The sequence below is a fragment of the Furipterus horrens genome, unplaced genomic scaffold (assembly GCF_987537825.1).
Source record: "Furipterus horrens unplaced genomic scaffold, mFurHor1.1.pri manual_scaffold_4, whole genome shotgun sequence".
In the NCBI taxonomy this organism is placed as follows: Eukaryota; Metazoa; Chordata; class Mammalia; order Chiroptera; family Furipteridae; genus Furipterus; species Furipterus horrens.
Window position 1 is genome coordinate 4533207 of NW_028327174.1, and position 25799 is coordinate 4559005.

At 58.5% G+C, this 25799-nt stretch overlaps 3 protein-coding genes across 4 annotated transcripts in view; 2 read left to right on the forward strand and 1 right to left on the reverse strand.

Annotated features, from left to right (window-relative positions):
- Positions 1–8848, forward strand: part of TCF20 (transcription factor 20) — a 102389-nt gene extending 93541 nt beyond the window's left edge. The window contains exons 4-6 of one of the 2 annotated variants that reach the window (XM_090272315.1): positions 2562–2611; positions 3556–3679; positions 8638–8848. In XM_090272315.1, the coding sequence (XP_090128441.1) occupies positions 2562–2611; positions 3556–3639 (134 nt within the window). In that variant the 3' untranslated portion in view covers positions 3640–3679; positions 8638–8848. The remainder of the gene's footprint in view (positions 1–2561; positions 2612–3555; positions 3680–8637) is intronic. The other variant, XM_090272316.1, reaches the window with a different exon arrangement.
- Positions 8849–15095: 6247 nt separating this feature from the next.
- LOC150010928 (cytochrome P450 2D14-like) lies at positions 15096–19335 on the forward strand. Its single transcript, XM_090272317.1, has 9 exons — positions 15096–15394; positions 16070–16241; positions 16788–16940; positions 17034–17194; positions 17616–17792; positions 17978–18119; positions 18319–18506; positions 18845–18986; positions 19083–19335. The coding sequence occupies exons 1-9, from the start codon at positions 15206–15208 to the stop codon at positions 19259–19261; spliced, it is 1503 nt and encodes a 500-aa protein (XP_090128443.1). The 5' UTR covers positions 15096–15205; the 3' UTR covers positions 19262–19335.
- Positions 19336–20651: 1316 nt separating this feature from the next.
- On the reverse strand, positions 20652–24692 carry LOC150010929 (uncharacterized). Its single transcript, XM_090275078.1, has 8 exons — positions 24651–24692; positions 23890–23933; positions 23339–23415; positions 22042–22107; positions 21782–21910; positions 21417–21593; positions 21133–21175; positions 20652–20798 (listed from the first exon to the last, which is right to left on the reverse strand). The coding sequence occupies exons 1-8, from the start codon at positions 24680–24682 to the stop codon at positions 20680–20682; spliced, it is 687 nt and encodes a 228-aa protein (XP_090131204.1). The 5' UTR covers positions 24683–24692; the 3' UTR covers positions 20652–20679.
- Between the last annotated feature and the right edge of the window lie 1107 nt (positions 24693–25799).

Below are 25799 nucleotides of genomic sequence, written 5' to 3' on the forward strand. Positions count from 1 at the left end.
ACAGGGACCGCTCGTGTCTGGCCCTTCCCTGGAGAGGCCACTCGGCCTCACAGAAACCAGTTCTGGGGCCTTCCCTGCTCCCGGCCCGTTACTCCCCTCAGCGAGGCGGGCGAGGCCAGCGGTTCCAGCCAGGAGTCCGTCCGGATGAACACTGACCAGCTCTGAGGTCGGCTGTCAATGAGCTGGAGGCCATGCCTGGGGCCTGGCGGGTCGGGGTGTCAGTCTGCCCTCCTCGTGCTCGCCGTCCCCAACCTGGGCTCTGAGGACGCATGGGTTGTCACACCGCTTGTTGGGAGGAGCTCCACCAAGTCCTGTCGTTGAAGCTCAGAGAGAGAAGTGAGCTTGCCCTTCAGAAGCCCTCTTGTTGACCAGACAGCCTCGGGAGTCGCTCCAGCTCGTGCGATGACCCAGCAAACCACGTCCTGGGACTTCGCTGGAGAGGTGCTGGCGAGGCCCTCTGTCCAGCCAGTGCAGGGCGCCGCCTGCGGCTTCAGGGAAACAAATGGAGAGGCCGGCTGACCGACTGTGGGGCCAGGCGCCTATTCAGAGACCTTGGAAGAGGTTTTCTGCCCTTCTTACCGCTCTTGGCTCCTTCCCCAGCAGGTACAGCTCCCGTGCCCTGCCAGGCGCCCGCTCTCCGGCGGGGCTTTGCCCTGCCAGGAAGGGGACTTGCCCTTCTTGGTGGCCTGTGGAAGTAAGGAGAAGAGGTGAGAGCGTTTGTCTGCAGTGTTCCTGCGGGGGAGAGGCCTTGCCAGAGGTGGAAGCTGTCTCTGGGAGGTTTGTTTAGGACGCTTCCATTCCCAGAAGTGCCTGGCGTTGGTTCCAAGGTGCCTTTAGTGTGCACTTGGGTTGCTTTATTTCTTTTCTGCTTTTTACCTTGAAGGGAACATGTTTCCTAACTTCAGACATACTGTACTATGAATGGTCCCTCGCAACTCTTTGTGGCTGCACCCTGCTGGTGCACCTTTGCCAAGTACCATGGTCCCTCCTTTCTGAAAACAGCTGTGGCATAAGGGTGGCCGCGCCCCACGTGGTCTCTGCCATTCCTCTTTGGCCCAGACTAGGGCCTCTGCTGGCAAGCGGCACCCCAGGCTGCCTGCCCCTTGCCGCTTGGGGGCTCGCTCTGGCAGATTGCACAGCGGGGGCCCTGCTCGCGCCATGTACTTGCGGGTTTTAGATTAACACAGTCCATGTACCGCCGTGCTCTGTGCTTGCGGGGAGGGGCGCGGAGGGTAGCAGGCCCTGCGAGCCCGGGCCCTGGGGGCCTCTTAGACACTCCAGGACTCCGGAGGGAGGTGGGGTGCCACAGGCCTAAGCCAGATTAAGAAGGGGCCTTTTTGATTTGTTCAGGATAGAAGGACCTCAGATTTTTTCATTTGTGTGTTCCCTTGCTTTTTTTACCATTTCACTTGAAATCTCTGGGTACTCAGGCTGCTAATCTGGACCTCCGTTTAAACCCAAGTTAAATTGCAAATTTAACAAGGCTAAGTACCATGGCTGCCTCCAGCCACGGTGCCTGAGAGCAATCTGAGGATGTGTGATCAATATTTATTAGCGTTCTGCCACCGCATCTTGCACCAGTGACCTGGCTGTCGGTCTCCGGGAGCTGTGGTGTGCAGCGTGGACTCGTTAATGAGATTTCCTCGCCAGCGCCGCGCACTGCCCTTGTGCCATGGAGCTCAACTCACCTGGAGGCTGTCAGCGAGGCTGCTGTCCCCGTGTTAGGAGTTGGAATGAATCATTTTCCTCCAAGGATTAATGTCTCCTCTGAAGCATTTAGCGCAGATTATGTAGCTCCTGTGGGGAGCTTCTCCCTGTCCCCGTGGGCTGTGGGCGAAGGGGACAGCGGGGCTCAGGCCTGGCCTCCTTCCTGTCTGACACATGGCTGTCAACAGAGGGGAATGGTGCCCCCAGATTCAAAGTGTTTTCACTGGGAAGCTTTGGCCGGGACCTTAGGGTGGGCTTAGCCTAGAATGGGAGGTTTTAAAAGCAACATTTATTGGAGATTGTTTTATTTTTTAAATCTTAGAGAGAGAGACATCAATTTGTTGTTCCACTTACTTATGCATTCATTGTTTGATTCTTGTATGTACCCTGACTGGTGATTGAACCTGCGACCTTGGCTTATTGGGACAGCGCTCTAACCAACTGATCTATCCGACCAAGGCCTAGAGGTTGTTTCTGATTATTAAAGCAATATGATAACATGATGGGGATACAGAAAAAATTAAATCACCTGTAATCTTACTACCCAAAGAGAATCACTGTTCCAATTTGGTAGATTTCCTTTGTCCTTTTTTAATGCATATAAAACATTCTGATAAAATTAGGATTGTACTCACACATTTATGTATTCTGGTCTTTCCAGTGATTTTGTATCATGAGCGTTTCCTCTATACAGTTAACTATTTTGAAATGACATTTCTAACAGTTCACTTGGAGTGTCTCTAAGTTTTTACTATTAGAAATCACAGTGGAGGGACCTCTTATCGCCATGTCTGACCCTATCAGCCCTGGCCCCACTCACCAGCTCTGGTTGACTGTCTGCTTGTGTCTTGCAGATTGTTTGCTACACGAGGAGAACTTCTCGGTGAGGTGCCCCAAGCACAAGGTGAGTCCAGGTCCCCCAGAGCCCGCTCCCAGCAGGGCTGCTCGTGACATCGCAGGGCCAGGCCACCTCCCCTGCTCCTGGCCCGGGGAGACTGCGGCGTGGGGGGCGTTGGGAGAAGTGTGTTGGCGAGAATCGTGTTTGTTATGAGAAATCAGATCAAACTCAATAAAACTACTGATTTCCACTTTAATTTAACGGAAGCCCAGTTCACAGGTTGTCGTGAGGTGAGGTTGGTTGTGGGCTTTGATATGTAAGAGAGGTGGTTTCCCAGACCAGGGGAAATGGAGTTGGCTCCAGGGTTTTGGGGAAACTCTGTCTCCCCGTGGTTTTGCTTCAAGAGGTGGTCTCTTGGTCACCTCTTCTAGGAAAGGATGGAAGATAAGGGGGCAATGGTCTGTTTCTGAGATACTGTGTGTGTGTGTGTGTGTGCATGTGCATGTGTGCGGTGTACATGTGTGTGTGCACACGTGTGTGCGTGTGTCTGGACAAGGAACCAGGAAAGCGCACCGCCTGGAGTCCCCCGCAGCAGCTGCCCTCTCCTCTGGCTGAGGTCACAGTGACACCTGGTGGTCGCTGGCCGCTCGCAGTCTCCAGTCTCCGAGCAGGGCCAGAAAGGACTAGAAAGAAGTCATTCCGATGGGCCTGCCCTCCCTACACTCCTGAAACGTGCTCGCTTATGCTTTTCTTTAAAAATTACTTCCAGCGATGATTCTAGTATCTTATAGTGCTCTCTTTGTTTTTACTTAATCTGTGTGTTCGTTTTTTTAACTTCCCTTTTGTGACGGTCCCGTTTGGCCTCAAAACCCTGTGTGAGCGTCTCCTGTGTGTCCCTCGGCACTGACTCTGCTTTCTCTCTCCTTTCCATGTGCTGCCCCTCCTCCCTGCGCCCGCCCTGCCGCGCGCGCCCCTGCCCCCCTGCCTGCCGCCCGCCTGTGCCGCGCCAGCCCCCGCTCCCGTGCCCCCTCCCCGCCGTGCAGAGCAAGACGGCGGACGGCGGCCTCGGCACAGAGCAGTCGGAGCGGGGCTGAGGGGCGCTGTGCCGCGGGGACGGACGGACAGCAAGCACAGGTGAGTCGGGCGCGGCTGCCGGAGTGGGGCGGCCCCTGCCCCCGGCCGAGCGCCCCAGTGACTGTCCTGCGGGCAGGCCTGGCGGGGGGTCCTGGGCGCGCTGCCGGGGCCCGTGTGCCCGGCTCAGGAAGGCTTTAGGCGGCGGCTCTCCCTTCTAATGACCCCGTTGTCTGTGACGCTGGTGGTGGGCTTTGGGGTTTTATTTTTTTTAAACAAAGCATTTCCCAAGCTTTGTTACTTGCAATCTTTTCCCCCAGCACTGTGAAAGATTCTTTTTGCAGAGGCACGAGGGGGAGGCAGACCCTCTCGGAGGCTAGCAGCCTGAGCGCTCAGTCTCACTGGGCTCCTAAGCCCCCCGGGGCCCCTGGGAGCCGGGCCTGCCCCCCGCTGGCTGCCCGCCCGCCGTCCCTGAGCGCAAGGAGGTGGCTTGTGAAGAGGCATGCCTTGGGCACTTGACGCTACCAGAGGGCGTTGGGGGGCATTGGGGCGCATTGGGGCCCGGTGGCTCAGACACGTTCCTGGGGGGCTCCTCCTCCTTCAAGGCCGGGCTTGGGGTGGCCTCCAGGTGTCCGAGGCCCTGCGGCGCGGGGTTGGCTCTCTGGAGCGTCCCCTCCACATCCTGCAGCGGGGGCTGCCCTTCTCTGGGCCCCCTAGCCACACCCGGGGACGAAGGGGATCCTCCCCAGAACGGGGCTGGCTTCTGACCCAGGGGTCGCCGACCACTGTGGGGGCTCACAGCGGTTACATCGGGTCCGGGAGGCGCGGACATTGCGGCCCTGCTCTTCTCTCTCCTCTCCAGGGAGCTGAGGCGGGAATGGGGGAGCAGGACAGGGCAGGGGTCGGGTCACAGGGCGCAGAGGAGCAGGCGGACCCCGCGTTCATCGTCAGCAGCAGCCAGTGGCGCAATGCGTCCCTGCCGCGCGGCCTGGCCAGCCCTCCGAGGGGGTGTCGTTGGCCCTTCTCGTGTCCCTGGTCTGGATGGTGTCGCTGCACCTGGGCAGTTCTGCCACCGTCCCCGTTGGTGCCTCCGCTCAGCGCAGGCCGTCAGCACTGCCCTCCGTAGGGACCACGAAGACCGCTCCCAGGAGCGCCCTGGAAGGCCTGGCTCGGCACAGAGCGGTTTGTTGTTTGGGGCTGTTTGCTTTGGCCGTGGGGCTCCGGCTTCTGTGTGGGGCAGAGAGCGAGGCCGGGCCCGGGCCTCCTCCTGGGGGTCAGTCTCGGTCGCCGTCTCCCCCCACCCTGCGCCTGCCCCCCAGCCCTGCCCTGCGCATGGACGCACGCCGCTCTCGCTCCTGGGGCTGGCGTTCCCATCCCTGTTGACATAAAAGAAACCGCGACACTCAGTGGCAAGTAGCCTATCACTGCGGGCAGTTGTGGGTCTGTCAGGGACAAAACGTGTACCTCGAGGGCCCTGACCAGTGTGGCTGTTCGTTAAGTGTCATTCTGCAAACCAGAAGGGTGGGCGTCCAATGCCCGGTCAGGGCACGCGCCTGGGTTTCAGGCTTGGTCCCGGGTCGGGGTCACGTGAGAGGCCAGCGGTCACTGCCACCCTCTCTCTCCATCCCTTCCCGTCTCTACAAATAAGTAAATAGAATCTTTTTTTTTTTAATTCACCCCTCAGAGTAATCAGGGACAGAGACACAACCCCCACCCAAAGGAGCATTCCTCTGGGCTCCGTGGTAGGGGATAAGAGCCACCGTCACTGGGTTTTCCTTCCAGGCAGGGAGGGAACAGTGGGTGCACATGTGAGCCCCACTTCCTGGTACCTCGCTTCCTCACAGAGTGGGCAGTGCTGTGGGCCAGGGTCAGGCCACTGATTGTCTCTGCTTCAGTTTCTTCTTCTGCAAAAAGAGAACTAACAGCAGCCGACCTTCTGAAGGTTCGGTTAAGAAGTGTCTGTGACATGCCTGGCACAGCCTGGCGTGCAGTGAGGCCTCGGGACTGACAAAAGCTCAGGCCGTGGTGCCCCCTCTCCCTCCCCCACAGCAGGCGAGGTAGCTGGCAGTCGTCCCGTGCCAGACCAGCAGTGCCAGAGGAAAAAGGCCCGGGCAGCCTTCCAGTGGGCTCCTCCTGCCCACTCCTGAAGGGGTGGCAGGCCTGTAGGCGCCACTCTCCCCTTGTGCCGACGACATCCGGGGCACTGATGGCACAGCCCCCACGCCGCCTGCTGCCTTGTCGGGCAATAAACAAGGAGGCTCCATGCCCCGCCCGGCCGCCTCCGCCTGATCTGGTGGTTGGGAAGCAGGAACTCCCTCCAGCTGCAGCTTTGTCCCGGGTTCCAGGGGATGCCACCTGCACAGCCTGTGTGGTGGGAAAGTCCCATGTGGCTGCCAGTGTGAGCTGCCCCACAGGCAGTATGGCTCCTGTGGCCGCCTGCGCCCCCCACTGCTGCCCTGTGCAGACCCCTGCCCCTCAGTAGCAGCATGATCTTTAGCGAACATCCCTCCAGTCCTGTCCCTTCTCTCCCTCAGAGGTTCTCGTCATATGTAGAGTTGAGTCCAGATCCTGACAGCGCCTCTGTAGGCCTTTGGCCACCCCCTCTGGGCCTCTACGCTGGCAGTTAGCTCCCTGGGCCAGCACTACACCTCCCATCATGGGTGACAGGCTCCAGCTCGACCCAGCGTCCCTGCCTCACCTAGGCCATCCCTCCTCTGTCTCTGCCTGAGCCGCGCCCGCAGCCTTCCTGGCCTCATTGCAGCTCCCGGCCATCTGTTCATTGTCGCCTGCATCTCCACTAGGCTAGCTGCTCGGTAGGATGGGGACCAGGGCTATGTTTGCCAGGAGCAGGCACGTGGTACCAGGGGAGTCATGGGTAAAGGAGTGCATGCCCCCCCCACCCCCGAAGGTGTCCCTTCATCTGACTGTGCCCTCTAACACACAGTTCAAAGTGAAACCCCCTCCACCCCCTACGGGTGGGCCAGGCTGGAGACGGAGGCCTGGTGCCCGGGTGGGGACGCAGGACAGTCTCGGCCCTGCCCCGGCAGGTGCAGACCACAGGGCCGGAGCTGAGCGGGGCGCGGGCGTGTTGGGAAGCCTTGGCCCTGGGGCTGCGCGCTCCCTAGGCTTAGCGTCTGCTCCCGGGCTCTGCCATGTCCCATGCAGTTAGGACCGTCCAGCCATTGAGGTTCAAAGGCAGAGTCCCCGGGGCCCAGTCAGAAGAGCTGTGTTAGAAGTGAGCCCCAGTCCCACTGCTGACCAGCTGCGTGGCTCTGGGCCATGTGTGTCACCTCAGCTCCTCTGAGATAGGGAGTCAGGCCTCCCAGTGTCACCATGAAATGATGTCTGTCAAGCCCCTGGCAGAGTGCCTGGCACATAGTAGGTGCTTCAAGAACTTTCTTCCTATTCTCCCTACGAAGGCTCGGTGTTTTTAGAAGTAATGCTGAGAAGTTAGGGTCCCATTCCACTTGGGGTATCGTGTATTTGGGCAGTCTTAATACCTGAGCCTGGGGAACGTCCCTGCTGGAAAGGCTGGAAGGCCAGGGTGCACCCCTGTGGCCCCAAAGGAGAGCCCACCGACCAGGCTGTCCCAGAAGGCAAGCTTCATTCTGAGGGTGGGGGCTGGGTGGGGGCTGTTACTGTGAGTTAGGGCAGGGCGGGGTGGAAGGCCCAGACTGCCAGGTGCTGCTGGTGGGCAGACCCTGCCCTGTGCTTCCGCCACAAACACGGCCTCACAGTGTGTGCGTGACACCTGGACCTCTGTTCTTCTCACGCCGGTGTCCCACATCCCCACCAAGATTTGCCCCTTTGGTCATTGTCCAAGGTCCCCCGTTGGTTCTCTCCTTGTCATCATATTTACAAAGGACCTCTGGTCCCTGGGGTGCCATCAGAGAAGACTGCTTCTCTCCTCTGCTGGCAGCCTCAGCCTCAGGGCAGCCGGAGTGCGGCATGAGCTGCAGGGGAAGCCACAGTGTCACCACGATAGTAGCCGAATGGCTCAGCCACTGGCCTGTGACCCCAGGGCTGGTGGCTGGAGTCCCAGGGTTTACATGGGGACATTGTCCTCTGTCTCTGTAAGGTGTCTTCCTAGTTGCCTGTGTTTTCTGCCAAGCAGTTAGGAATGTCTTTGGCAAGGGCAGCACGTGTGTGTGCTTTAAATATAACATTCTTAGCTCATGCACACAGACCAGCCTTAAGTTATGCAAGTGAGTAAGTTTTATGGAATTGAAGGGGCAAGTAACACCTGGGTTGTCCTGGGTTTTGCTTGCTGGAGGCGGTGGCGAGGTGGGGCCCGGGCCCGACAGCACTGTGCCAGGCAGGTGGGGGCGAGGCTGCACCGCTCCTGGCTTCTGGGCCGGTTTCTCTGGACTCACTCTCGGAAACTGCGTCTCTCCCAGACCTTTGCACACATAATGGCCCAGGCAGCATTCCAAGGAGGCCCTTGGTACAGGCCCGTCTCCCCCATGTGGGTCGTCAGGGTCTTCCTGAGACCGGAGCCTGGGTTGGAAGAGGGGACGCCAGCAGCAGGGGAGGCTGGCCCAGGGGGACAGGGTTCTGTGAGCACACAGAGCTGACACACCGGGAACAACGGGGAGTGGCCACGAGCCTGCTCTTCCGCAGCGTGGCAGGCGCTCGGCCACCTCTCTGAGGACCGCGCAGTGCCAAGCGCTGAATCCACCACAGGCCCTGGGGTGGGTGGCTCCCGAGCAAGGGTCCTCCGCAGGCGGCCCTCCTCCAGCACAGCCCCGGCGTGGATGTTCGGTTGGGGAGTTCTCTCCCGGTCTCAGTTCCTTCCATGCTCCGGGGAGGCAGACACTCAGTGAGGGGCACTCAGTCTTAGTCCCTCAGTCCCTCACAGCCACAGGTCATTGCTGCCCTCAGCCATGCCCCAGGCGCAGAGCCGCATGGCAGCCCTACCACTGGTCTTGGATGTCTGCCAGGTCTCAGCAGCTCGTTCACAGGGTCGTGGCTGCTGCACCACGTGGAGGTGCCCAGCCCCCAGCGTCTGTTCTGTCTTCCAGGTGAGACTGTGGAGGTGAGAAGGTGGTGGACACGCGCGATGGAATGGAAATGGCCCCACTGTGCAGCCGCACCCCGCCCCGCGTGCCTGCCCACAGCTCCTCTTCCCAAGTCCTCACATCACACTCGAACCGAGACACCACAGGAAAGAGACCCAAGACGACAGAATGGCTGTTTCCATGGACACAATCTCCATAGTGACAACGTGGGGGGTGGGGGGAGGGGTGGGGTGAAGGGAAAGGGGGGGTATTAAAAGGGAGGGATAAAAATATATATATATAAATCTATTTTTAGTCTGGAAAGACTTTGTTTAAATGAAAGGTGCGCTGTCCCTTTTGATTCTATTTTAAAATTATCTAGTTAAAAGAACTCCAAATTGGTTCCAATAACAGTAAATTTAAATGTGAAATTGAACGGAAACTCATAAAGGACGAGGGTGTGGCTTTGATGGTCAGCCTGTCTCACACCAGTTCAGAGATCTCGGGACCCAGGACTGAAAGCAGACCAACCACACGGACTCCACCCTGTCATTCGCTCGTCTCAAAGTGGGGAGGTTTGGGGGGAGGGGAGTGGGGGTGGTCCATGTTTTCAAGAGTGGGAAAATGATGTTTAAACACAAAAAATAAATTTTTTCATTTCCAGAAACACTATTTATTTATTATTTTTAAAATTTTTATCCTTTTTTGGGGGGGATGAGATTGGCAGATGCCCTGAGGTCACAGCTGGGTCACTGTGGCCGATGGGAACCCCGAGTGCCTGGCTGAGTGCAGGGCAGGCAGGGCCCTGCCAGGCCTCTGTGCCCCGCCTCCTGGGTGGAAGGACAGGGGACGAGCCTCGGGAGGGAGGGAGGGACATGGGAACAGCTGGGTCTGAGCTGTGGGGCTCGCTGACCAGGATGCCCAGTTGGCCCTGTCTTCATTTTGCTTTCATTTTCATAAAGGAAAAGGGGGCCTGTTGTGGAGCAGCCCCGTGCTACGTGATTTTTTATGTTGTATTGTTTCGTTTTGTTTTGTAAAGTGTATAATTTTTTAAATATCTGAGTTTTAAAAAAGAAAAAAATACAAAAAAAAATCTTGTTAAGGCCTTAAGAAGGGTTAGTGCATCTTTCAGGAGTCACTCTGCCGTGGGGGTAAAACAGCTGTTTCACAAACAGTTTTATTTAAAAAAATAATCAAAAAAATAATAAACTTCATTTTAACCTTGTTTCCTTTTCTGTTACTCTAAACCAAATGCGTCTCTTCTCCTCCCTGTTCCAGCCCCCACAGGTGCAGCCTGTCCCCAGCCTCCAGGGCCGCTGCCTCTGCAGAAACAAATCGAGAGGCTCCTCTCTGCTGCTCACTGGGGAGGGTGGGACTCAGCCAGTGTGTGGGCATGCTCAGATTTACTTAAGTTGATATGAGAACATATTTCCAATCAACATTAATTTTAAAGGTTATAAAAAAATAATGCAATGTTAATGGACTTTTTTGGAGAACAGAAATACTGGAAGGAATGTTGTGAAGTAGAAATAAGCAATTATAAATGAGTTCTTGTGTGCTCATCAATTTGGGGCTGCAGAAATGGCAGATTAATTTCGTTTTAATGGCTACATCAAGCAGTGTGGTCCATTCCTCATTCCGCTGCGCCAGGGTGGAGGTGTGGGTGGGTGTTCTGGGGCCTGTAGGACCTGCATAGCAATGACGGCTCTTGGAGCTACTTGGCTTCTTGTCTGGTCTTGCGTTGGTATTAACACAGTTCAAGTGAAATTGATAGATTTCAGGTGTCAAGGGCTAAACCACAGAACTTGAAAAATATGCATCTTGAGGAAAATATTTTCCTGACAGCTAATGATTCTTCGTCATTTTGCCTTTTATTCTCCTGTCCCCTCTGACTTGCTGGTGGTGCTTGAGCGGGGCATTGTGCTTGTCCTGGATCATTCCCCAGACTGGCCTCTGAGCCGCCCTCCCCTCCCGACCCCAGCTTTCTGCCTTCTGCTGGCAGCTTCGGCTGCTCAGGTGGTTCATCTCAGCTTCCACCACGTCTGAGTCCCAAGCACTTCTTTTTTAATAGAGAATTTTTTAGAGCAGTTTCAGGTCCCTAGCAGCATCGAGCAGAAGGCACAGGAAGCTCTCACATACCCCGTGACCCCACCACACATAGCTGTCCTCACTGCCAACACGCGCAGCTCAGCAATGCACTTGTGGTCTGTGCCCACATCATTGTCATGGTTTATCTTAGAGTTCACTCTGTGTTGTACATTCAGGAAGTTTGGACACATGTATGTCACGTGTCTGCCATGATAGTAGACAGTGGTTTCACGGCTCTAAAAATCCTCTGTGTTCCTTCTATTCATCCCCACCTCCCCCTAAGCCCTGGCAACCGCTGGTGTTTTTCACTGTCTCAGTGGTTCTGCCCCTTCCGGAGTGCCAGCTGGTTGGAACGACACACCATGGAGCCGTTGCAGATTGGTTTCTTTCTCCTAGTGATGTGCATTTGTTTGCTCCATGTCTTCTTGACTTGGTAGCTCATTTGTTTTCTGTGCCGAATGAGACTCCATTGTCCATCCGTACCTGAGTGTATCCATTCATTAGTGAAGGACACCTCGGTTGCTTCCAAGCTTCGACAATTATGAATAAAGCCGCTATAAACATCCCTGTTTTCGCTTGGACACAATTTTCAGCACCTTTGAGTCAATACCAGGGAGTGGTGGCCGGGTATATGCTAAGAGGATGTTTTCTAAGGAACCACCAGACTACCTTCCAAAGTGGCTGCACCGTCGTGCATTCCGTTGCTGTTGCCCCTTGTCCTGCGCGGCAGCGGATGTCAGGGTTCTGGCCGGTGCCCGTTCTAATAGGCGTGCAGTGGTGATTGTTTTTTTAAATGTGGTCTAAGCATAAAATTTACCATCTTAACCAGTAAGGGTGCGGCTCAGTAGTGCTAATACATTCACATGGTCGTGCCACGGGTCTCCAGACTTTTCTCCAGCGAAGCGGAAGCCCTGCGCCGGTAAACAACTGGAAGGGGGCCCTGCCCGGCTCCCTCGCCGGCCGGTGCTGCGCGCGCGCCGCGAGTTCCTGCGCCCCCCGGCGGCGGCCTGCGGAGCTGCAGACGCAGCCTTCCTGCCGGAGCCTCCGGGCGCGTCGGGGTCCGCGCGGTGAGTGGGTGAGCCGGCCGGGCGCGCGGCGCCCCCACGAATTGGACGCGGGCTCTACCCTTTCTCTATGTTCCCAGGGAGGAGCGGGAATTGGGTAGTGTGGGCCGCGGGCGCTGCCATGCCGCGGGGGAGGGGCCAGGCGAGCCAAATGCCACCAGCTTTCCGGAGGCCCCGCCGGGTACTGCAGCTCCCTCCCTGCTTTCTAGGACTCTCACCAAGGGGTCTGCTCCGCGTCATGTTGGGGGCCCAGGGCCGGGTCTTCGTGCCTGGGGGGCCCCGGGCCAGGCGCTTTCTGGTCCGCCATCTTTCTGACGTCACCCTGGACTCAAGTCTCTGGTCGCAGTGTCCAGAGGACCCCTGTTTCGGTGACCACCTATGACAGGCGTGGTCCCGGGGATGGGGGCGGGTACTCACTTGCCCCAGCAGCTTCACCAGAGCAGAAGCTAAGGGCGGGCGGGCTGTGTTCCCAAGAGAAGAAATGTCCGCCGCTTACGTGCTGGCCCTCACAGAAGTTTATTCCCAGCGTGGAGCAGGAGCTCAGAGCAAGGGTTTGAGATGAGCCCTAATGCTGCTCTGTAACTTTGACCTGAGTCACTCCTGAGACTCACTCTCCTCTGTGTCTTGGGGGCCTTAAAGCCACCTGCCTTAAGGGCTGTGGGGAGGACACTGCGTGAACAGCAGTGCCTGACACACCATCCACCGCCTCATCAACAGCGACTGCGATTGTGCAATGATGGCAGAAGGCCACAGGCCTCGTGACTGCAGGGTTTCCTCGCTGCCTGTCCTAGACAATGGCCGCTTGTAGGGGGAGGGCACTGCCTTCATTGCAGGCATGTCTATCACTGCCCTTCATATTCCTGCTAGGACGACTGCTTGGAGAGGGCATGGCGTCTGAAACCAAGGGTAGGTAAAGGCAATTCATTGAGGGTCACTGTGTGACTCAGTCGGACCGTCCTGCCTGCCCCACCGCCGACACCACCTGATTCTGACAGTCCTGAGTAGAAAGTTCTGCCCACTGGATCAGGGACTCTCAGCTGAGGCCAGAAGAGAAGCCACGGGCTGGATCCTAGAAGCCCCTGGGGTGCCTGTGGGTCCTTCCCTCCTGGTCTGTTGCGTGGCCTCAAAACTAGTCTCCCTGCCTCCTGGAGGCTCAGGGAGCCCCAGTCCCACACAGGCCAGTCCTCAGCCCGGCTTGCGAAGCCCAAGTCTCCAGCCACCTCCCTCCCTCCCTCCCTCGTGCTGCCACTCACCTACCCCTGCACAGGACTTGGCAGTGACGTTTTGGTCCCGTTGCCAGGTCTCTTTGGCTTGCAGTGCTAGAGCCAGCCAAAGTCCTCCCATGAAGTCTTCCCAGAAAGTCCTGCTCCAGCCTGGGGCAATGTCCCCATGACCCTCAAACCAGTCTGCACGGCTGGCCTGGCACGACAGCTCTGAGTTCCACCTCCTCCCCTGTATACGAGCACATGGGAGCAGGTGCCCACTCTCGTCTTCCCACTGTCTTCGAGTGCCCAGCCAAGCACCCAACCCCTGGGAAGCCCAGCATGGCTGGGACAGAACCCAATCCCTGGCCAAAGCAAGATGCAGGGAGGCCCCAACTGGGCCCAGCAAGCTGCTCCCTCTGGGCCTGGGCCGACCGGAGAGTGGGATGTGGGAACTTGGGAAGGTGAGGAGCAGCGTTCACACGCCAAGTATGATTTTACCAAGAGACCCCAAGCACTCGGATGTCTGGAGGCACTCTGGGTAGAGTCCAGTGTACTTGCTGTTTGGAGTGAGGGAGAGAACTGAGGGAACGTGGGGTGGGGAAGGCTTCCTCCAGTCCTGCTCCAGCTGTGGGGAGCACCATCAAGACCCGGAACTACTCCAGCTGCTTCTAGAGTGAGGGCTTGCCACACCCCTGGGATGGGGGAGAGGGGAGGAGTCAATCCCCCTTCCCCACCTCTGGGCTTTTGTGTCTTAAAATTTGAGTGGATTTGGCCTCGGAGTTCCCACCAGCTTTGCTGACTTAAAAACTCAACTCCTACCTTTTTTACTGTTGAAGAAGGAGGGTGCTGAGGCCAGCAGGGAGCAGCCCCGCCTTGGCATAGTGCAGTTATCCCTCTGCTTGGAGGCACGGAGAGCCTGAGCAAGAGGGAGGACCTGGCAGCCAGCCCCAGCATGGAGGTGGCACGCTCTGGCGTGAGGCGGTACTGAGGTTTGCCTCTTTCCTTGAGGGACCACAGAGCCCAAGGGGGACGCGGCCCAGGGAGAGGGAGGAGGCCAGCAAAGGGGAGGCAGGAGAATCCATTCTTAGGGTCCTCAGCGGCCTGTGCGGGTATCAAGAAATTACATCTCCCCTTGATTCCCATCTCCTTGTCTCCCAGACAAATGATGAGAAAGAGGAAGCAGGCCCACTTCTCTGGGGACAGTCATATCCTATGCCAAGCTCGGTCCACAAGGGAAAGTGCCCACCCCACGTTTCTCCGAGTCAGAAAGGTGGACCCAGGACTGAAGAAGATTCATTACCTGGGTGGCCACCAGAGCTAGCAGGTCCATGGGCCAGTTTGTAACAAACATAGAAAAGGGTCCTTGGGCCATCGAACTGGCTTCTCAGGGTCAGGGTGACTAGGGAGCTCTAAAATGAGACTGCTGCCCCCCCAGGTTTAAACTCAACACAGCCACCCAAGCTGAACCCTAGGAAGCTGGGCCAGCAGGCAGCCAGGTGAGAGTCCTCAGCATCACTCTGAGCGGCCTCCAGGTGGGGGTTGTGTACAGGCCGCCACAGGCCCACTGGGAACTGGGAGATGTGCATGTGACTTCATGTCACTCTGTAAACATGTGGGTGGTGTCTGTGAATGTGTTTTGTCTGTCATTCTGTGTGTGCTGAGTGTACTAGTCTGAAGTGAGGGGATGTGGAGAACTCCATCCCCCCCCCACACATGGTCCCTGTGACCTCCCTATAGCACCAGGGGAGGGTCAGTAACAAACCTGGGAGGTGAAGGCCACTCAGGAGGAGGGAGGTGATGTATGGAAGGTAGGGACATGTTCTGGGGACAAGTCTGTAAAAACATTAGGTGTAAAGCTGTTGTGCAGGATCAAGCCTGAAACCCCTGGTTCTTCTTGGAGCCTGTACAGAACTGGGGAGTCAGATGGAGGGTGGACTTCTCATCTTTGCCCCTCTACTCTAGGAAAACACCTTACAGGACAGGAGGGACAAGGACTTCTCTGGCCACTGTGCACCTGACCTTCCTTCCCTGCCCCCTCCCTGAACTCTGGCAGCACAGTCACCCGACAGCCGGCTTGCGTGAGGGCAGAGAGCAAAGGTCAGTCTCAGCTCCCTTTATAAAGAAAGCCCCAGCTGGTGGAGCCCACAGGGTGTGGTGAAGGTGTCCAGCCCGGCCTGATCCCGGCTGTCTGGGGTGGTGAGGGGCTCCAGGAGCCCTGTGAGCACCGAAGCAACCATGGGGCTGCTGACGGGGGAGGCCCTGTGGACCCTGGCTGTGGTCGTGGTCATCTTCCTGCTCCTGGTGGACCTGATGCCTCAGCGTGTACGCTGGTCTGCGCGCTACCCGCCTGGCCCCATGCCGCTGCCCGGGCTGGGCAACCTGCTGCAGGTGGACTTCCAGGACATGCTTCACAGTGTTAACCAGGTGAGGAAGGTTGGGGGCATGGGCAGCAAGCAGGACAGACAGCGAGCAGTGAGTGAACCACAAAGAGCTGAGCAGAGAAGAGGAGGCAGGTCTGAGGGCTTCCTGAGGAAGGCATGCGCCCAGGGCCTGAGGGACAGTCGGCTTTTCCCAAGGCCAGAGAGGGCAACGTCTTGAAGAGGGATGGCAGTTGGCAACGCGTTTCGTTTCCAGCTGGACTGTGTTTAAATGATGTGAGACTGAGTCCCTTCTGTTTAGATCAGGGAGAAAGGTCTTTAAAATGGGAGTCTTGAAAGGTCTTGAAGAGGAGTCTGGTCATGAGCCCCATTTAAATCAGGAAATCGAGGTTGAAAGAGGGAGAGAATAGGTTCAAATCTTTTGCTGCTGTGGATCCTTGGGCCTCACTGTTCACCTCTATGAACCTCAGTTTCTTCTCCAGTAAAAGGGGATGTTAACTAGGCCTGCTGACAATTCTGGTGACCTTTGCAAAGTCATAGCTGGGTGGTCTGATCCAGCCTGAGGATCTTGAACATAGAGGATGATGAGACCGAAGTCCTTGCTCCTGCTCACTGCTGACGGCCCAGGTGGCCGCCAAGTCTAGGGCCACGAGACCCGGGTTGGGGAAAATGGTCGGGGGTGCAGGGAGCTCAACCAGCATCCTCGACCCTCCGCCTTCAGCTGCGGCGCCGCTTCGGGGACGTGTTCAGCCTGCGGCTGGCCCGGACGCCCGTGGTCGTGGTCAGCGGCCCGGCGGCCGTTCACGAGACGCTGGTGAGCCGCAGCGAGGACACCGCCGACCGCCCACCGATGCCCATCTACCAGCACCTGGGGTTCGGGCCGAGCGCTGAAGGCAAGCGGAGGGGCAGACCGCGGCCCGTCGGGGACAGGGCAGTCACTGACTCGAGACCCCACTGGCCCAGGCGCAGGAGGGTCCTGGACGTGCGGCAGGCGGAGGGTGGAGCCGTGCAGAGGACTCCAGAGGATGTGGAGGGGCCGTACAGAGAGGGGGCGGGCCAGGGCCCCAGCAAGGCGGAACGAGGGGCTGGGTGGGCGGAACGAGGAGGAGCCAGGCAGGGGCCGGGAAGGGCCTTCTCCGAATTGGGGTGGAGGTGGGTCCGGGTGCGTCGATCAGAGTGCGGACAAGACCAGCCACAAGGAGGGGAGAGCTGGCGATCAATGATGGGGACAGAGTGGAACCTCTCCCAAGTTGGAAGGAGGTGTCAGTGGGCGGGCCTTGGTGGGGTGGAGGGCGGGGCCTGAAGGAGGGGGCGGTGCAAGCCTACACCGAAAGGTCAGGGCTTGTGGGTAGGGGACGAGGGGAAACCTATCCCCTGAAAGGGACAGGCGGCGAGCACGGTGAGTCGGCCTCACCCGACCGCGCCCACACCCGCCCCAGGGGTGATCCTCGCGCGCTACGGGCACGCGTGGCGCGAGCAGCGGCGCTTCTCCCTGTCCACCTTGCGCAACTTCGGCCTGGGCAAGAAGTCGCTGGAGCAGTGGGTGACCGAGGAGGCCACCCACCTATGTGCCGCCTTCGCTGACCAGGACGGTGAGTGCTGGGGCTGAGCGACAGGACACAGGGATGGAGGGGCCGGGGAAGAGGAGACCGAGGCGACCCCTGATCTGCGCCGCCCGCTCCTAGGACGCCCCTTTAGCCCCAACGCCCTCGTGAATAAAGCGGTGAGCAACGTGATCTCCTCCCTCGTCTTTGGACGCCGCTTCGAGTACGACGACCAGCGCTTACTCAAGCTGTTGAAACTAATGGAGGAAGGAGTGAAGGAGGAGTCAGGATTGCTGCGCGAGGTGGGGCAGGGAGCAGCAACAAGGGGTCCTGGGCGGCCTCAGTGGCAGGCGGGCCTCCGCCCCACGACGGGCCTCCCGGGATGGGAATTTACATAGAGGGGCATCAGAGAAAGGGCATTTTCCAGAAGAAGCCCCACAAGGAGAAAGGCTGGAGGTGGGAGAGCCAGGCCAGCGTCAGACCGCCCCAGGCGAGAGCTGAGGAACCTGGACTCCTCCCTTAGAAGCCACAGAGCCAAGAACAAGTAGATTCTAGGTTGATCCATCTGGCAGCTGAGGTCAGGATGGAGGAGAGTGGAGGCCTGCCTGGAGGGAAGAACAGGTCATCGGTGGCAAGACCTCGGAGGCAGCTGGGACCCGACTTGTCAGGGGGAACGCCTGAGCACTGGGACAAACACCCACGCTCCACGTGTGGCCCGCACAGATGCTGAACGCAATCCCCGTGCTCTTGCACATCCCCGGGCTGGCTGCCAAGCTCTTCGAGGGGCAGAGGGCCTTCATGGCCATGATGGATGAGCTGATCAACGAGAACAGGATGACCCGGGACCCAGACCAGCCACCCCGAGACCTGACTGACACCTTTCTGGATGAAGTGGAGAAGGTGCGGGGCAGCTTCCAGGGACAGAGCCGGGGGGCTGTGGGCTGCACCATGAGGTGAGCCAGGCAAGGTAGGGCCTGTGTGTCTGCCCAGTGGTTGCACCCAGGCTGCTTGCTCTGTGCATTCTGGGTGACCATCTGGGGTCTTCCACCTTCTGCCCCTGAGCCCGCCCTCTCTGCATGGCCCAGGCCAAGGGGAGCCCCAACAGCAGCTTCACTGATGAGAACCTGCGCATGGTGGTGTCTGACCTGTACAGCGCTGGGATGCTGACCACCTCAACCACGCTCATCTGGGCCCTCCTGCTCATGATCTTGCATCCGGATGTGCAGCGTGAGCCCAGTCCAGGGGTCGGAGGGTGGGCAAGGGGCAGCCTGGGACCCCTGAGTTTGGTTTAGCTACAGGAGGTCTAAGCAGAGGCTGGGTCCCAGCTCTGCAGTCAGAGTGACCTCCTCCTCCCCATACACAGCCTCCAGAGGAGGTTGAAGCCCAGCCCCTGGGTCTGACCACTGTGGGGACCTTGTCTGTCCAGGACGTGTCCAGCAGGAGATCGATGAGGTAATAGGGCAAACGCGACCACCAGAGATGGGGGACCAGGCCCGACTGCCCTTCACCATGGCCGTGGTCCACGAGGTGCAACGCTTTGGGGACATCATCCCACTGGGCTTGCCCCACAGGACGTCCCGTGACACTGAAGTGCAGGGTTACCTCATCCCCAAGGTAGGCCACCTCCTCACCCTAGCTCACACCACCTCCCCTCTGGTAGCCCCAACATGGCCACTGGCTAGAACCCAAGCCGCCCACTCATTCCCACAGGCACTGACTGTGGCCCTGGGCAGGTTCTTTGATGAGTTGGGTGGGGAAGACAAACTCAAGTGTGTGGAAGGGCCATGCATGCAGGGACAGGTGGCAGCGAGGGTGCCCATGGGAGGCATGTTGCTTGTCCCCATGGGGACAGGTGTGTTCCAGGCAGCCTGTGTGTACCCATGCATGTTTGGTGGCAGGGGTCGCAGCATCCCTCAGCCCAGACTCCACTCATGTCGAGCCTCTCCCGCCAGGGGACGACGCTTATCACCAACCTGTCATCAGTGCTGAAGGATGAGACTGCCTGGAAGAAGCCCTTCCGTTTCCACCCCGAGAACTTCCTGGACGCCCAGGGCCGCTTTGTCAAGCCGGCGGCTTTCATTCCCTTTTCAGCAGGTACCTTCTCAGCCCAGCTTGCTGCCCCATCCCGAGGGGGCCTGAAGGGGGAGAGCCCAGGCCCCAGGCTCACTGAGCCCCCATGCCCACCCACAGGCCGGCGCTCATGCCTCGGGGAGCCCCTGGCCCGCATGGAGCTCTTCCTCTTCTTCTCCTGCCTCCTGCAGCGCTTCAGCTTCTCCGTGCCCGAGGGGCAGCCCCGCCCCAGCGACCACGGTGTCTATTCCTTTCTGGTGACCCCAGCCCCCTACCAGCTCTGTGCTGTGCCCCGCTAGAGGGGCGTACCAAGCCCCCAGCCCACTCCTCAGCTGGAAGCCCTGATGTGCAATAAACCAATATGGTGGCTCCAGCCTTGGTGTCCCACCCAGTCCTTTAACCAGCCCTGGCGGTGATGGAGCCTCAGAGCCTCTCCAGGGCCAGCGCTGCCCTGCCCTATCCATTCTGCACTAGCATTTGACCCCATTTGAGAGATGGGTACACTGAGGCTCAGAAAGTGACAGCTTACCCCAGTCACCTATGGAGACCCAACACTGGCTACCAGGGGTGGGGACAATGTCCCGGCATGGTCCCAGCTCCTGCTGGGAGGGGCTAGGTGAAGCTGCTAAGAGCTGTCAGGCCTGTGGGGGTGGGGAGGGCCTCCCGCAGCCTAATGCCTGCATCTCAGGCCCGGCACCGCAGGCCAGAGGCTCAGCCAACACCATCAGGTCAGCTCTCCCACTTCACCCATGACACCCAAAGGTGGGGAACTCAGGAAGGTTAACACCTGGACTCAGCCACCGGGTGTGAGAGCTCTCCCTGGGGAGCCTAACGGCAGCCCAGGAAGTAGCCACCTCCCCGAGCCTCTCAGTCACCCCAACATTGAGTTGCCTACCTTCCCTGGCCCCTCAGGGATGCTCACGTCCCGGCCCCTGCCTCTTGGCCAGGTTGGAGCTGGGTGACACTTGTCTACATTCCACCCAGGACATGGCCCTCTGAGTGACCAGGTCAGCCAGCTCTTAGCACACTTGGCCAGGGGCAGGGAATGAGCCCCTGTGGGCTGCACGCATGTCTTAGGACAGGGTTCAAACCTTGGAGGCCACATGGGGACCCTGGTGGAGGACAGCCTGCCTCTAGTCCTTCTTCTGTCTCGACACTGTGTGACCCTGGGTTTCTGTTTCCCCTTCAGCCAATGAGAAGACTCCATGAGATGGCTCCTGGGTCCTGTCTCCCTGCTCAGACCCTAGGGCTGTCACCTTATTACCTGCCACCCTCCACGTGTGCCCACCCCTGGACCTGACTGGTTCCAACTGAGCACACGGGGAGCATCCCAGGGTTTCTGATGACTGTCCGCTTACTCAGGTCTTGGGAAGACCCCTTGATGCATTTAGTAAACAGCTTAGGGACACCAGACACCCCCCACCCAACAGCATCAGCAGCATCTCTGACAGGCTCCACCAGTGTCTTCTAAATGCGCTCAGGCAGGGCGCTCCCAGCCCTCAGCATTCTGGGAACTCGGTCTGTCCATTGACATGGAGTCCAAGGCCAGCCAGGGCCCCCTCGGCATCTCCAGAGCAGCCACTATCAATCATGCCAGGCCTGTCCTGTGGGCCAGGGAGTGCCGACGGGGCCACACTGGGTCTGCGAGGACGTGAGGCCCTGGGAGGAGGCAGTGGGGCCACACAGGCATCACCTTGTGCATTTATTGGGTAGTTTGTCATTCATGGTTCTGAGTCTTGGGACTGTCAGCCGCTGGGAACCAGCTGAGCCAGAGCTCCCACAGGGGCTGCAGAGCACCCCCAGGCCTGTCCTCGTCGCTTGCCACCTCAGAAGCCTCTGCAGAACAGGCAGGCAGACAGAGCAGTGGGTCCCTTGCTGGGAAGAACTTTCCCCAGGGCTAGGGTGCCTGCCGATGGGGGGCGGGGGGAGCAGTCAGGTTAGCATGGACACCAGCTATTCCTCCCAAACAAGGGGAGGGCCCTGAGTCCTGCCCACCAGGGAGCAGGCAGGAGGCTCCTACAGAAAAGTCGGGGCTTCTGGCTGTCTGGGCTTTTCCCCTCCCCAGGCAGGAGGGTCTGAGAGGGGCTCTGCCCTGGGTGACCAGCGCAGGGTCACCGAGGTGAGGGAGGGAGGCGGGGCGACTGTGACAGGGCGGGGTCTGCGCTCTCACCAGGAGGAAGCACAGCAGTCTCCTCTAGGGCCTTTTCATTTCCCTGCGGAAGAACAAGGGGCCCGGGGCACAATGAGACAGGCTCCACAGTGTGTGATGGGGAAAGTGAGCCTCAGGGCCCGAGAAGTGGGCGGAGGCCGGACTCAGACCCAGTCTCCACGCTACCTCTGGGATGGCAGTCTGGCCCTCATACCGGGGCAGGGGGGCAGCCTCCACCTTCCGTTTCACGTCCCCCCATCCCGAATGCCCTGCGCTGTTCCAGCGGAGGCACCAGGCTTCCTTACCTCAGAGCCGGGGTTCTCTACCACCTCCTCCTCCTTAGCCACTTCCTTCCCAGAAGGAATGGGGCCGGCTGCTTCCTCTGCTGGGGACCTCGCCTCCTCCTGGTCCTGAGACTGGATGTCAGGCTCCTCCCTGGGGGCAGCATCACTCAGTCCTCTCGCTGCCTGAGGGCCCGTGGCCTGCCAGGAGGAACAGGGGGACATATGTGGGCCAAGAGGCCCTTGGAACGCCTCATCCCTCCCCATTCTCCACACGTGGGGCGTGGACTGTTCTTTGTCTTTCTGGGGAAGTCCGTCCCTTCTCAGCTCAAGCTGGGCTGGGGTTGCGAGTTTCCTGGAGGAATCCCACCACTACCCGTGGGACTCACTCCCAGCCGTGAGCTGGAGCGTCCCTGGGTCTCACGGCGCTCAGATGGGAGGTAGCCCAGCCTGGGCCCCTCCAGGGGAGGCTCACGCACCTCAGGGGCTCGCTTCATCACACTCTTGGCTCTGCGTCTCTACAGAGGGAAACAGCCTCGAGTGGCTGGGGGTCCTGTCCTGCCCGGCCCGGACTCTCACAGTGTCTGTCCAGGGCACCCAGGACAGCCACCCAGCTCCAGGGGAAGAAGAGTCCCCAGACCTTACCCACCTGAGTGGTCACAGGGTAGCACTTATCCATCGGCCCCCACACTGGCCTTAAGGTCTCTCCTATGGGCTGCATGACATGGAGAGAGAGAAGCGGGGGAAAGCTGAGGTGACTCCTAGGGCCCGGCTGCGCACTGGTCACCATTTGTGTGGGCACGCAGACACCAAAAGACTACAGGAATTCCGAAAAACCTCAGATGGTAATCGATGTCTTCAGAAAGATAGAACGTCGCATTCACAGATGAAACGGGAAGGGCTTTAGAAGTGTTCAAAAACTATGATACGTTATGAGAATGAAAATTCCAAGCAAAGTGTAGAACAAAGTTTTAAAAAAGTATTCCCTGGAAAGAACAGAGAAGATATCAGGAGGACCAAGAACTAAATCACAGATCTTTCTGCAAGTGGGAACAGAGGCAACAGACAGGGTGACAGGGAGAGATTCTAAATAAATACATTCCTTTTTTTTTTTTTTATCAAGACAATTTCCCAAAGATGAGGGACATGAGTTTGCAGAAGAGAGGGAATCACCAAGTGCCTATGACAATGGATGAAGAAAACGCACCCCGAGATTGCCATCAGTGAATTTCAGAATACCAAGGACAACGAGAAGAACCTACAAACTTCCAGAGATACAAAGAAAAATATCTGTTTTAGGAATTCAATTTCATCAGACTTAAATATCAACATTTGAAACCAGAAGACACTGAGAATATTCGAAATCTGTGAGAAAATCATTTCTAGCCTAGAATTCTATACCCAACCAAACTCTCAGATGAGGATGAATTAAGACCTTTTTGGACACGTGACATTGTAAGGACCACCCCTCAGGATCTGGCGGCAGTGCTCCCCTGGGACTCCCACAGAGGAGAGAAGGGGATCCGGCCTCCGTGGCTGTTCTCCTGGCCGAGGGCTGGAGAAGAGCTTCTGCCATAGGTTCTTGGACCTGGAGCATCAGAGGGCACATAACCCCAGGCAGGTGTCCTGCTCACCGCCAATCCTGTTCACATGTGAGTGCAGAACCACATTCCGGGGATTCTCACACGCATCTCGTCACCTATTCCTTCGGGTTTGCCTCGGAGCCTCGAGGTGGCCGTACAGGCAGGCCATGATGGGGGTGGGGGACGGGGGCGCTGTGTTTTAACTCTTTGCCAGGAACAGGAAATTTCTCGAGAACCCCGACATTCTACATACCCTCCTCCTCCCTTCCTCCCTCCCTCCCTCCCTTCCTCTCTCTCACACACACATGGTTGACCATCTGAGGTCAAGCGGCATGACCCCAGGGAGCCTGACTAAGGCCCTACCTGTGATGATTCCCCAGCAATGTCATGGTCAGGAGCCGTCTTCTCCACAGACCCCTGGAAACAGTAGCATACTGTTCCTGCAGGTAGGTGAACAAAAACAAGTTAAACTATTGAAAAGAGGGACATAATTATTTTGAAGTGTCGGTATTTACAATATGCCAGAAGTCATATCCTTTGAAACTGTTTAAACTTCGAAAGATATTAGGTATTAATTTAAGACGTGTGATGGGTTTTTAGTACGCAAGCAGAGATTTTAAAGTCCCTGCTACAGGACAGCACCAGGCTGTGCGGGTTTCTGGTTGGTTAGGGGGCGGCGGGGGCGGGGCACATACGAGCGTTGGGGTTGGGCCGCGTTCAAGGCCGCCTCGCTGCGGAGGGGCACAGGGAGCGCAGGCAGAAAGGAGGCCGGCCCGGCCGGGAGCAGTGTGGTCAGCCCTGGGGCACGCGCCTCTGGGAAACGGCCGGCAGCCGGACAGCGGATGGCTCGGAGCGCAGAGCCGGTGCCCCGGGCCCTGCGGCCGCCCCGAGGCCGCGCCGCGCCCAGCCCTTACCTGCGAGGATGAAGGTGTGCAGTACAGACAGGAACTTGGAGAGCCTGGAAGAAGAGCAACGCCGGGCGCGGGCTGGGGTCTCTCAGGCCCTCACCGCGGGGCACCGGCATCCCTCCCCAGCCCGGGACCCGCTCTCCCCGGCATGGCATGCCCGGCCACCGCTGAGGATGAAGGAACCCGTGAGCTGTGACAGGGCCCAGCCTGTGCTGCTGCGGACTGGCGGGCGGGACACCGCGCCTCCGCCTGCCTCGAACGCCAGACCCGGAGCCCGGGGCACCCAAGGGGCCGCAGTACCTTGCTCCCCCTTCCCTCCCCTGCTTTTATACCCCGGTCCGCAGGTCCGCCGCACCGCTCCAGACAGAAGGCGGGGACCTGACCGAGGCTGGGCACTTGCAGGCGCTCACTGCGACCGCAGCGCTCCCTACGCGCTGGACTGAGGGGTCCCGCAGCCCGGCTTAGAAACCCTACGCCATGACCCATTTTCCTCCTCTGTGACGCCTCCCTTGGGACAAGCAGAGCATTTTGCCATTGCCAAGATGGTGACTCCCTGCCCCCCCACACACACACACACGCACGCACGCACCAACAGCCATATCCCATCAGCTAGGACCAGGCCCTCCACCCGAACCCTGAGTCCCAGAGACACCCTCCCGGTCAGGGGGAAAATTATAGAGAACCCTGTTTTCCCCTCCTCTTGGGCCCAGCTGGGTTCCCCTTCCTGGTCACTTGGGACATGGTAGCAGGGCCCGCCTAAACTTTACCTCTCTCCCTGGCGGCCTACACCAAACACCATGTTCAGTCCAAGAAGAGATGGGCAACGGTCAATATATCATGAGGCCCGGGATGCCAGGAATCACGCAGGCCAGAGGTGGCTGGGGGAGGCAACTCCACTGGTCACGGATGGAGGCCAAACTCAGGATGGAGGGGGCGAGCACCAGCAGCTTGGAAAGGCTCCGAAATTCCTCCCAAGACCTCAGAGCCCCCAACCAAAGATGACTGCGGCCCTCAGAGCTGGAAAGGCAGGTCCCAGGGAAAAGGGGGTCAGATAGAAGGAAGGGAAAAGGCATAGCCCTACCGAACATTTGGTATAAACTGCCCCCAGGTGTAGGCAGTGAATGATAACAGGAAATAATCATGATTTAAAACTACCAACATTTTGGGAGTGACGTGGGGAGCACTGGGGAGATTCCGTAGCCTCCTCCACATGAGGAATCCCACCCTCAGGGTCGCAATTCCCTGCAAATCGACACCACTGTAAAGTCAAGGTCTGCGATGTGCACTGGACCCCCGATGTGGCCCAGGGAGCCTCCGCTTCCAAGGTGAGCCCCGATCCCCCACAGGGAAGGTGCAGAATCTCTCCAAACCTCCAGCCCCACCTGCCTCCCCCGCCTTCAGCGGAGAAAACAGGCACCGTCAGATCGGGGTTCGCTTCACTTTCTGCCCCAACCCCCACCCCCCACGCAGTCTCTGCTTCTCACAGGCCATCTGCTCCCCACGCCAGGAGGCTGCCCTTCCCGCATCCCATCTGGTCTGGACTTCTCACCACCTGGGCGTTTGCGGGGGGCCAGGGGGGTCTCCTCTCTCATATATTCGCCTTTCCTTCTCTAATGACTCCTTCCCGTCAGCATTTGAACACGTCGCTAATCCCTTCCATTAAAAAAAAAAAAAAAAAGCCTTCTCTCTGTACCCATTCCCCTTCTCAGCGACCATCCTGACTGTCCCCTGCCCTTCACCCCGTCCCCTGGAGAGAGCTGTCTACAGTGGGTATCTTCAGTCCTCTCCGCCGCCCCCACACCCCACAGCCCACCACAATCTGTTTCTGTGCCTGTAAGTCCCTGAAAACTCTCACCAAAGTCACCAATACGCTCCTAGTCACCAAACCCAGTGGGCCCGTTCCAGGCCTGAGCTCA

Excerpts from the sequence above, each read along its gene's own strand:
- LOC150010928 (XM_090272317.1), top strand. The coding sequence starts at position 15,206 with ATGGGGCTGCTGACGGGGGAGGCCCTGTGGACCCTGGCTGTGGTCGTG. Across the intron at positions 15,395-16,069 it reads TGCTTCACAGTGTTAACCAG|CTGCGGCGCCGCTTCGGGGA; the intron begins GTGAGGAAGGTT and ends CTCCGCCTTCAG. Across the intron at positions 16,941-17,033 it reads CGCCTTCGCTGACCAGGACG|GACGCCCCTTTAGCCCCAAC; the intron begins GTGAGTGCTGGG and ends GCCCGCTCCTAG.
- LOC150010929 (XM_090275078.1), bottom strand. The coding sequence starts at position 24,682 with ATGGTGTTTGGTGTAGGCCGCCAGGGAGAGAG. Across the intron at positions 22,108-23,338 it reads TTGCTGGGGAATCATCACAG|CCCATAGGAGAGACCTTAAG; the intron begins GTAGGGCCTTAG and ends CATGTCATGCAG. Across the intron at positions 20,799-21,132 it reads GACTGCTGTGCTTCCTCCTG|AGGCTTCTGAGGTGGCAAGC; the intron begins GTGAGAGCGCAG and ends CCTGTTCTGCAG.